The sequence below is a fragment of the Lampris incognitus genome, chromosome 9, assembly GCF_029633865.1.
Source record: "Lampris incognitus isolate fLamInc1 chromosome 9, fLamInc1.hap2, whole genome shotgun sequence".
In the NCBI taxonomy this organism is placed as follows: Eukaryota; Metazoa; Chordata; class Actinopteri; order Lampriformes; family Lampridae; genus Lampris; species Lampris incognitus.
Window position 1 is genome coordinate 6281663 of NC_079219.1, and position 12327 is coordinate 6293989.

Here is a 12327-nt window from a genome sequence, read left to right on the forward strand (position 1 = left end):
AAAAAGAATTAAGGAAGAGAAAGTGAATCAGATGCAGAAAAGGGACTGCCACATGCGGAAGCTGCTAAAAGAATGGAGAGAAGGAACCTAAGCAGGACAAGTCAGTCAGGAAGCATGCTGCGTTTTGCTTTTGGCGATGGCATGTAAGTGTACTGCTGGAGTAGAAAGAAAGTGGGAGAGAACTGACGTAATTGTAGACGCAGCAAGGACATTTCTGGGTGTTGAAGGGGTTTCTGGAGAAGGCATGCAGCAGCAGCAGCAGCTGAGAGGGGCCTTTAGTCCCTCTCAGAAACCTGTGAAATAACTAGTTTAATTGAGAAGGCATGAGGTTTTTTATTATTATTATTATTATCAAATAGACATTCTGGTCCTCTCACAATTCTAGTTAGTGGCAGTAATGCACCAAATCGTTGTTTGCCAACCCCGCCAATGAATTTGAAAAAGAAGAAGAAAGGCGGTGCACAGAGCAGAGCCAACTAAAGTCCTTGCACCTATGAGAAGAACGGCCTTCTCAGCCAGTCTTTCATAGGCACAACGCTTGCATATGTGGTGAAATCAGGGGGGCAGCCGGAAGCGCCCCAGCCGGGAAGCGCCCCAGCCGGGAGGCGCCCCAGCCGGGAGGCGCCCCAGCCGGGAGGCGCCCCAGCCGGGAGGCGCCCCAGCCGGGAGGCGCCCCAGCCGGGAAGCGCCCCAGCCGGGACGCGAACCCGTGTCTCCCGCACCACAGGCGACTAAGTTAATATCAGTCGACTAAAGGGTCTCACCCCTTAGCCAAGGGCTGGCCAGTCTAATTCATCCGTGATGGTTACACATCGTCTGGGTGGGAGGACTGATCCTTGCCGCGTGTGAGTTCCCTGGTATATAGCTGTCTTTAAACGGTGAAACAGCTCAACTCACTAAGTAACCTCATCAACGGAACTAATTTGTAAGTTAGTTGTGTTATTTAGTTACAGACTCCTTTTTCAGTGTTTCTAGATCTTTTTTTATATGTTGCTATTAGCCTGTAAAGAAAAGGCAGCTGTACCAGCAGGGATACGGTAGTGCACGGAAGCAGTTTCCATGGTTACCACGCGTAGAACGCCTCGCGTTTACTCGCGGAGCGCTTGTCTGCCTGTCTGCTCACACGAGGAGCACGTTGACCCTGTTTACACCCGGTTTTAAAATGCGTTTTGGGCGATCGGATCACAAGTGGACAGCGAGACACGTCGCCGTTTACACCCGTGTCTATCGTGCGTCTCCACATGCGTCGTCCTGCTGACCACTTGTGATCAGACTTCATTACTCCGAAGATGACGATGAAGAAGATTTCCTGTTCCGTCCTTGTCGGGGACGCATCAGGACGCATCAGCCTTTACGCTACAAAAGATATGTGGTCTAATGCGTCCCAGACCACCTCGGCAAGTGGTTTGAGTAAGCGGTTCACAAAACGTTTTGGTGGTGGTTTTACACTTGTATTTAGTGCTGCCCACTTGTGATCCGATCGCAAAAAAACGCATTTTTAAACTACGTATAAACGGGGTCACTGAGACCCATGGACCCAAGCGGGCCACGCGGGCGGAGTGTCGCTTACTGTCTGAAGAGACCATCATGGGTAGCTGCATGGCCACGTCAAGAAGCATGGCCACGTCAACACCCAGCTCAACCCTTAACCCCAACCTTAACCTCCCGCCAACTTGCGTCGACATGCCCACGCTCCAGCGCCATGTGTGACTGCAGCTACCTACCCTAGCCCAGAGCTTGGTTACGTCGCATGACAACATCAGAACATGCCCATGGCCACAACTGTTGGTTTCAAACATAAGCTAGCAAGACAACAGCCCCACTCTAACCACAAGACGCTGTACGCTAAAACATCCTGGAGGCACCGCCACTGTGATAATGCACCATCATACAGTACCCATCACACTGTTGTTCTACACCTTGTAAAGATAGAATTAAAACACCTACTACTACTACTACTACTACTACTACTACTACCACTACTACTACTACTTCTACTACTGCTTCTACTACTGCTACTACTTTCAGCTGCTCCCGTTAGGGGGCGCCACAGTGGATCATCTGTTTCCATCTCTTCCTGTCCTCTGCATCTTCCTCTGTCACACCAGCCACCTGCATGTCCTCCCTCACCACATCCATAAACCTCCTCTTTGGCCTTCCTCTTCTCCTCTTCCCTGGCAGCTCCATATTCAGCATCCTTCTCCCAGTATACCCAGCATCTCTCCTCCACACATGTCCACACCATCTCAATCTTGTCTCTCTTGCTTTGTCTCCAAACCGTCCAACCTGAGCTGTCCCTCTAATAGACTCCTTCCTAATCCTGTCCTTCTTCATCACTCCCAATGAAAATCTTATCATCTTCATCTCTGCCACCTCCAGCTCCACCTCCTGTCTTTTCATCAGTGCCACTGTCTCCAAACCATACAACATAGCTGGTCTCACAACCATCTTGTAAACCTTCCCTTTAACTCTTGCTGGTACCCTTCTGTCACAAATCACTCCTGACACTCTTCTCCACCCACTCCACCCTGTCTGCACTCTCTTCTGCACCTCTCTCCTGCACTCCCCGTTACTTTGGACAGTTGACCCCAAGTATTTAAACTTCGTCACCTCCACTCCTTGCATCCTCACCATTCCACTGTCCTCCCTCTCATTCATGCATAGGTATTCCGTCTTGCTTGCTGCCTTTCATTCCTCTTCTCTCCAGTTCATACCTCCACCTCTCCAGGCTCTCCTCCACCTGCACCCTACTCTCACTACAGATCACAATGTCATCCGCAAACATCATCGTCCACGGAGACTCCTGCTTGATCTCGCCCGCCAACCTGTCCATCAGCACGGCAGAATTGAAACACCACAGGCCTAAATAGAATAAAAAGTAAAAATAAAGTATAAATGAAATAAAGTGTAATAAAATAGTCTCTTGTATGGTATTGATTGCCATTTTATTCAGGCCTGTGGTGTTTCAATTCTGATTTATAACATGCAGATCACAAATCAGAAGTGACACACCACAGGCCTGAATGAAATGACAATCAATACCACACTAGATACAGCACACAGAATGAAGGAGCACAGCACACATGCCACACACCGCCTACATTATCTTGCCTACATTACTATATATTATTATAGCCCATCCTGCATCATGCGTGTCAATCTGATAAAAACAGAAGAGACCAGCTGCATCGCAGTCAGGAACAGAATCACATAACATCATAACACAAAAACCTCAACAGAAATAAATAAATAAATAGGACTGGGGCCAGGCGTCACAAACACACAGCTCAAGAAAGTAATTCCCTGATTCCTACCCTAAATTAGAAGTGACCACAGGGCAACTTGTTAGCTAGCCAACTCAGTGAAGAGAAGTTCCAGTCCAAGTGGCGATGTAAACGTATCGATTCGTTTGCGCTGCCACGCATGTATGGCCACAGCAGGGCTACAGACACAGCATGATGTTTATATTGTGTGTGAATTAATTAATTGTAAAGCACCCTGAGTGGCTGTTGCAGCTAGAAATGCGCTATATAAAATGAAACTTGATTGATAGTTTGATTGATTGATTATAGTGGGGGCAAATGTTTAGAAATTGGGGTGTAACGAGCGAATAAACACAACATGGGCATATCTTTACTATTATTATTCCTTTCAGCAACCATAATGTGCAGAAAATTTAAAATCTATAACCACTGACATAAAAATGGATGATGTTTCAGAACCCCCCCCCCCCAAAATTTCTCAAAGCAGGCTTTCAGGGGCGCTCATGCCCTTTTCAGAGGACTCACGCTACCCTTAGCTGCCCTGTAATTCAAACCCAGTGGCCAATACAAGAATAGACAGTCTCAAACTACCCTCCATTTTCTCCCCAATTGTACTTGGCCAATTACCCCACTCTTCCAAGCCGTCCCGGTCTCTGCTCCACCCCCTTTGCTGATCCGGGGAGGGCTGCAGACCACCACATGCCTCCTCCCATACACGTGGAGTCACCAGCTGCTTCTTTTCACCTGACAGTGAGGAGTTTCACCAGGAGGACGTAGCACGTGGGAGGATCATGCTATTCCCCCCAAATCCCCCTCCCCCTGAACAGGCGCCCCGACCGACCAGAGGAGGCGCTAGTGCAGCAACCAGGACACATACCCACATCCGGCTTCCCACCCGCAGACACGGCCAATTGTGTCTGTAGGAACGCCCGACAAAGCCGGAGGTAACACGGGGATTCGAACTGGCGATCCCCATGTTGGTAGGCAATAGAATAGACCGCTACGCTACACAGACGCCCTATATGCAACATTATTGATGCTACTGATGTCCTCACTTTGACTCACAATCAATGTACGTATGTCCCTCTACTGGATGTTTTATAGAGTTCAGTTTTTTTGCAGGATCAGAGTGGAAGATATCATGAAGACAAGTTATGTTTAAAAGAGAGAGACTGGTCCCCATATGGTGGCCATTACACCAGCACAGCACTGTGGGAGGAACTAACCCACTAAAATGTGATAAAAGACCAGAATGACGGGGTGTCCGGGTAGCGTAGCGGTCTTTTTTGCCTACCAACACGGGGATCGCCGGTTCGAATCCCCGTGTTACCTCCGGCTTGGTCGGGCGTCCCTCCAGACACAATTGGCCGTGTCTGCGGGTGGGAAGCCGGATGTGGGTATGTGTCCTGGTCGCTGCACTAGCGCCTCCTCTGGTCAGTTGGGGTGCCTGTTCAGAGGGGAGGGGGAACTGGGGGGGACAGCATGATCCTCCCATGCACTACATCCTCCTGGTGAAACTCCTCACTGTCAGGTGAAAGGAAGCGAGTGGTGACTCCACATGTATGGGAGGAGGCATGTGGTAGTCTGCAGCCCTCCTGGATCAGCAGAGGTGGTGGAGCAGAGACCGGGACGGCTCAGAGAGTAGGGTGATTGGCCAGGTACAACTGGGGAGAAAAAGGGGGAACCCCCCCCCAAAAAAAATGAAAAATGAAAAGAAGACGAGAATGAGAACGGGCAGGCCTGATCATTTGCAACACAGGTCTCTAAAACTTGTAATGCCAATACACACACAAACACACTGATGCAAGCATGCACGCATAGACACATTGGATAACTGAAAAAAAATATTCCTGCTGAGTTCTTTGAGAAGCTGGGGCTTCTAGAATCCCACCATCAACCATCTCGCCAGTACAGCCTTTCTATAGTTAATACATTTCATTCAGCGCAGCGGCTCAGCATCATTGACTTTCCAGGAAATGCCCTTGATGTCCAATGAACTCCTGATGAATTTAAAAACAATATTACCCACTCTCTCTCTCTTACGTTGTCTCTTCCCTCTCTGTTCGTTGCCTCTAACAAATGAATCTGTTGCAAGGTGCGGCAGAAGCCGTTGAGTTAGATGGCGGCATGGGTGTTGCTGTTCTCTTCAGAATGGAAGGGGCTTGCAGCCCAGATAGCAGACACATTTAGGCCTAATCTGGGGCACTTTTCGTATTTATGGCTCAGTTACGGCACTGGCAACTGTTGTGTGGTCCAGACATGGCCCAAATGTAATGAACCGGGCTTGACTTGTGTTACAGCACATACTATGTTGGCCAGATGCGGCCCAAATTTAATGAGCCAGGCTCGACTTTAGCTAAGGCACATGCTGTGTGGGCCAGAAGAAGCCCAAATGTCATGGACCTGTGGCTGAGTTGAGGCAGCCACACTCACCCTGAGTCAACGCCGTCATTCAAGGCCAATTGTGGGCCATATTTGGGCCAAAGATTCTTTGCTATCTGAGAGCGCTTTGTCACTAACTTAAAAAAAAGTATTGTTTCATGTCGAACAGTGTGCTTTGCAATGCCTCGGCTCTCTGCATGCATGATGAAGTGGAATTTTAGCTGAGCAGAATCCCTGCAAAAGCATGTGGACAATGACGAAGCACATAGTGGTCGAAGTAGACCAACAGTCAGTAAATCATTCTGCTCCGTGTGAATGTTAACACAGTGGATTATCTATATACATGGTCATCGTATCAGAAGGAAACTGCAGCATTTGCCTTCAGAGGACAAGTTAACAGAGGGATCAAGTCGGTGTTTTGTTTTTTTGTCCAAAAGGCCAAGTTATACATGAGTCTAGTCATTGAGCTTGCGTCATTGAGCATGAATCTAGACTCATGCTCATTGTCTAGGCATTGACTACTCATTATCACTACCAACAGGCAAGGGTTGAAGGCTCAGACAATTTTTTTGGTGAAAATAAATGGTTTGTTCGAGGTCCGTCAAAGGACACTTCTGATGTGCGTCGCATTCACTTTTGCCCACCGCTGACGCAAAAGCACGGGGCCCTTGTCTTGGCTTCAGAGCAGAAATGTCATTATTCACTGGGAACGTCTGCCCTTCGTCGCTGCTGGCGGTGCAGAGAGGACCCTCATCAGCTTGGTGTTGGTTGGATGCACGTGCCCGTGTTGCGGACGCGTCGTGAACAAACACATTTTTCCACGATTTCATAACAACCAAGGGAGAAAAGCCATGGTTTGTATGCAGATTTGTTTGCATGGGGTTGATAAGGACCCTTCAATGAGTCTTTATCATCAGACTGACTCGCTGTTTATCAGCTGGGCATGCAAATTTACATAAACAGTATGTAAAATGGAATAGAGGGAGCAATTGTGAGCTCTCCATTCTAAACTGAATTTGCACAGGGTAATGATTTGTGAGAAATGGCGCATTATGGTAGAGGTGTGATTGATAATGTGTTGTGAGACATACTCTTGCGCATTCTTTGTAGATATTAAATTAAGACCAGGACATCCATCCATCATTCGAACCGCTTATCCTGCTCTCAGGGTTGCGGGGATGCTGGAGCCTATCCCAGCAGTCATTGGGCAGCAGGTGGGGAGACACCCTGGACAGGCCGCCAGTCCATCACACAGGGCCCACACACACATACACACACACACACATTCATATTCATACCTACGGATAATTTAGTACGGACAATTCACCCGACCTGCATGTCTTTGGACTGTGGGAGGAAACCGGAGCACCCAGAGGAAACCCATGCAGACAGGGGGGGACCATGCAAATTCCACACAGAGGACGGCCCGAGACAACCCCCAAGGTCGGGCTACCCCAGGGCTCGAACCCAGGATCTTCTTGCTGTGAGGCAACCACGCTAACCACTGCGCCACCCTGCCGCCCTCAAGACCAGACCAGGACATGACACGGGTTATTCTGGTAATGCTGTGTGACTACAGGCACAATCTGAAAATTTAAATGATCAATGTATTGACTGCTAAGTCTCCATGAAACTGCACTGTGCAGGATGTGTCCCTGCACAGTGCAGAGTCTTTAAAACATTTCATGCAAGGAGGGAGTGAGGGAGGTCACAGACTGTTGCTTGTCTTGAGATCCATAACGGCTTCTTATTCTTGTATTCGAAAATTCAATTCTGCCCCAAACCCATGCCAATGTTTTATTCATGAGCTGAGATGCCAATGAAAAAAGTCCAAGTCTGTGTTCTGCTCATTCCAATATATCACAGGGCAGGCAGAGATGTATCGGCCTGTGCCAGCATGTCCAGATTGATACTGTTACAGGCCCCGCCATTTGTTTCTTTGACCACCGCAGTAAAGCACGGCCTGACACTAAAAATAACGACCCTGGGAGCACGTTTGACGTTCACTGCCCATCTTCATCCATCAGAGCACGAGTCGGTTTCTTCTCACTGTTTCAGCATCATGCACGGGGCAGCAGCGGTGGACCGGGTTCAGAGAAGCTGCAATTGCCACACATGAAACCATACATATACTCTGCTACCACAAACCTATGCTCTGATGACAGACCACCCCCCAACCTAGTGGTATCGTCCTGTGGTGGAGGAAGTAATCAGAGTACAAATACCCTGACACAAACTAGCTCTCAATAAAGTGAAAGTACCACAGGGACATTGCTACATAAGTAAAAGTACTTGCTCTTCAATGTAGTTAAAGTATAAAAGTACAAAAAGTACAATCAGTGCCCTGATATAACACAGCCTACTGTATAGAGGGGGCAGCATGGTTAGCACGGTCACCTCACAGCAAGAAGGTTCTGGGTTCGAGCCCCGGGGTAGTCCGACCTTGGGGGTCGTCCCGGGTCGTCCACTGTGTGGAGTTTGTATGTTCTCCCCGTGTCTGCGTGGGTTTCCTCCCCGGGGCTCCGGTTTCCTCCCACAGTCCAAAGACATGTAGGTCAGGTGACTCAGCCGCACTAAATTGTCCCTAGGAATGAATGAGTGTGTGTGTGTGTGTGTGTGTGTGTGTGTGTGTGTGTGTGTGTGTGTGTGTCGGCCCTGTGATGGCCTGGTGGCCTGTCCAGGGTGTCGTCCCGCCTGCTGCCCAATGACTGCTGGGATAGACTCCAGCATCCTCGCCACCCTGAGAGCAGGATAAGCGGTTCGGATAATGGATGGATGGATATACTTTGCTGAAAGAAAGTCAACGGTAGGGGAAGTGCTCAACAAATAAGGAGCAAAATAATCCGATGAGTCCAGTAAATCCTTTATGAGACAGTACAAGCCTGGTTACTGCCATAAGCAACCATCAGCCGTCAATATATACATTTACAAGTACTTGGTTTGGTACTTGTCAGCATCAGTCCACCTCTATGAAGCAGCCAGTACGAGCTGGGCCTCCTGTAACATTCCCCCCGTTTCCCCCAGCAGCACTGACCCGGTGGCTCCGTCAACAGACGGCTTGTCGATGGCAAGACTGAGGTTGTAGGTGCAAATCTCAAAGCTCACGCAGGCCCATCTCCTGCCTCACACGGTGCTGCAGTGACTATTTTGAGCATGTTAATGTTTACTTCTTTTGAGGTGCCATGTTGTATATCAGAATCCCCTCAACGTCTGGATTACCTGAGACAAGACACTGAAATACCACACAAACCCTCGGTACCCCAGACCCACAGTCCAAACCCTCGGTACCCCAGACCCACAGTTCAAACCCTCGGTACCCCAGACCCACAGTCCAAACCCTCGGTACGCCAGACCCTCAGTTCAAACCCTCGGTACCCCAGACCCACAGTCCAAACCCTCGGTACCCCAGACCCACAGTTCAAACCCTCGGTACCCCAGACCCACAGTTCAAACCCTCGGTACCCCAGACCCACAGTCCAAACCCTCGGTACGCCAGACCCTCAGTTCAAACCCTCGGTACCCTAGACCCACAGTCCAAACCCTCGGTACACCAGACCCACAGTTCAAACCCTCGGTACCCCAGACCCACAGTCCAAACCCTCGGTACGCCAGACCCACAGTTCAAACCCTCGGTACCCCAGACCCACAGTCCAAACCCTCGGTACCCCAGACCCACAGTTCAAACCCTCGGTACCCCAGACCCACAGTCCAAACCCTCGGTACCCCAGACCCACAGTTCAAACCCTCGGTACCCCAGACCCACAGTCCAAACCCTCGGTACCCCAGACCCACAGTTCAAACCCTCGGTACCCCAGACCCACAGTCCAAACCCTCGGTACCCCAGACCCACAGTCCAAACCCTCGGTACCCCAGACCCACAGTTCAAACCCTCGGTACCCCAGACCCACAGTCCAAACCCTCGGTACCCCAGACCCACAGTTCAAACCCTCGGTACCCCAGACCCACAGTTCAAACCCTCGGTACGCCAGACCCTCAGTTCAAACCCTCGGTACCCCAGACCCACAGTCCAAACCCTCGGTACGCCAGACCCTCAGTTCAAACCCTCGGTACCCTAGACCCACAGTTCAAACCCTCGGTACCCCAGACCCACAGTTCAAACTCTCGGTACCCTAGACCCACAGTTCAAACCCTCGGTACCCCAGACCCACAGTCCAAACCCTCGGTACCCCAGACCCACAGTTCAAACCCTCGGTACGCCAGACCCACAGTTCAAACCCTCGGTACCCCAGACCCACAGTTCAAACCCTCGGTACGCCAGACCCTCAGTTCAAACCCTCGGTACCCCAGACCCACAGTTCAAACCCTCGGTACCCCAGACCCTCAGTTCAAACCCTCGGTACCCCAGACCCACAGTCCAAACCCTCGGTACCCCAGACCCCCAGTTCAAACCCTCGGTACCCCAGACCCCCAGTTCAAACCCTCGGTACCCCAGACCCACAGTCCAAACCCTCGGTACGCCAGACCCTCAGTTCAAACCCTCGGTACCCTAGACCCACAGTTCAAACCCTCGGTACCCCAGACCCACAGTTCAAACCCTCGGTACCCTAGACCCACAGTTCAAACCCTCGGTACCCCAGACCCACAGTCCATACCCTCGGTACCCCAGACCCACAGTTCAAACTCTCGGTACGCCAGACCCACAGTTCAAATCCTCGGTACCCCAGACCCACAGTTCAAACCCTCGGTACCCCAGACCCACAGTCCAAACCCTCGGTACGCCAGACCCACAGTTCAAACCCTCGGTACCCCAGACCCACAGTTCAAACCCTCGGTACCCCAGACCCACAGTCCAAACCCTCGGTACGCCAGACCCACAGTTCAAATCCTCGGTGCCCCAGACCCACAGTTCAAACCCTCGGTACCCCAGACCCACAGTCCAAACCCTCGGTACCCCAGACCCACAGTCCAAACCCTCGGTACGCCAGACCCACAGTTCAAATCCTCGGTGCCCCAGACCCACAGTTCAAACCCTCGGTACCCCAGACCCACAGTCCAAACCCTCGGTACCCCAGACCCACAGTTCAAATCCTCGGTGCCCCAGACCCACAGTTCAAACCCTCGGTACCCCAGACCCACAGTTCAAACCCTCGGTACCCCAGACCCACAGTCCAAACCCTCGGTACCCCAGACCCTCAGTTCAAACCCTCGGTACCCCAGACCCACAGTCCAAACCCTCGGTACCCCAGACCCACAGTTCAAACCCTCGGTACCCCAGACCCACAGTTCAAACCCTCGGTACCCCAGACCCACAGTTCAAACCCTCGGTACCCCAGACCCACAGTCCAAACCCTCGGTACGCCAGACCCACAGTTCAAATCCTCGGTGCCCCAGACCCACAGTTCAAACCCTCGGTACCCCAGACCCACAGTTCAAACCCTCGGTACCCCAGACCCACAGTCCAAACCCTCGGTACCCCAGACCCACAGTTCAAATCCTCGGTGCCCCAGACCCACAGTTCAAACCCTCGGTACCCCAGACCCACAGTTCAAACCCTCGGTACCCCAGACCCACAGTCCAAACCCTCGGTACCCCAGACCCACAGTTCAAATCCTCGGTGCCCCAGACCCACAGTTCAAACCCTCGGTACCCCAGACCCACAGTTCAAACCCTCGGTACCCCAGGAGCTGGGGGTCTGGTGGAACCAGGAACACCTCACATTGATTGTCTGGTTATGTTTGGGAATTTTCCTTGAAAGGCAGACAAACAGCCTATTGATGGGTGCATTCCAGACTGCTGCACCCTGCCTCCCCCGCTCCCGTCAGGACCCCGACATGTTCCCAGCGCAGGCCCGTGACCGAGGCTTTCACGATGCTCATTTCATTTCAGGCCGTTCGCTTGAGAGGAATGTTGACGCAGTGCTTCAGGATTTTTATTGCCTGAACACAACAATTAGCCATACATTTAAGACGGCTGTATGGGCTATGCAAATGAGAGGAGAACGCCATAGCACACACACCCCATTAAGCTGATGGAACGGGGGAGCTGGAAGCCTCACCCCCGCTCCGGCATGCTCATTAAATGTGCCTGTGTTATTTTTCTGTACAATAACACGTTCTACATTAATATTACAAGTAGAGTCGAGGCTCACGTGCGCCTCCCCCGAGTTGGGCGTCTATGGCAATTCTAATGGATACATAGCGCCATCCTCTGGAATTTATTATGCATTGCATGTCCTCCCAAACTTGGGAGTTGCTGAATTTGCATCGCCTCTGGACTTCATTCTCAATTACTCATCTATAACTATAGACAGATAGATAGACAGACAGACAGACGGACGGACAGACACACAGACAGACAGACAGACAGACAGACAGCTGGATAGATAGATAGATAGATAGATAGATAGATAGATAGATAGATAGATAGATAGATAGATAGATAGATAGATAGATAGATAGATAGATAGATAGATAGATAGATAGATAGATAGATAGATAGATAGATAGATAGATAGATAGATAGATAGATGATGGATGGACGGACAGACAGATGGAAAGACAGACAGACAGACAGACAGACAGACAGACAGACAGACAGGCGGGGAGACACCCTGGACAGGCCGCCAAGCCATTACACAGGGCCGACACACACACACACACACACCACTGCACCACTGTGCCATCCCCACACTATGATGAAATGATGCTTATAATTTAAAAGA

At 50.6% G+C, this 12327-nt stretch overlaps 1 protein-coding gene across 1 annotated transcript; it reads left to right on the plus strand.

The window, feature by feature from the left end:
* Positions 1-5898: 5898 nt before the first annotated feature.
* On the plus strand, positions 5899-11358 carry LOC130117847 (adhesive plaque matrix protein-like). The gene is made up of 2 exons (XM_056286099.1): positions 5899-5933; positions 8910-11358. The coding sequence occupies exons 1-2, from the start codon at positions 5899-5901 to the stop codon at positions 11356-11358; spliced, it is 2484 nt and encodes an 827-aa protein (XP_056142074.1).
* The last annotated feature ends 969 nt before the right edge of the window (positions 11359-12327 follow it).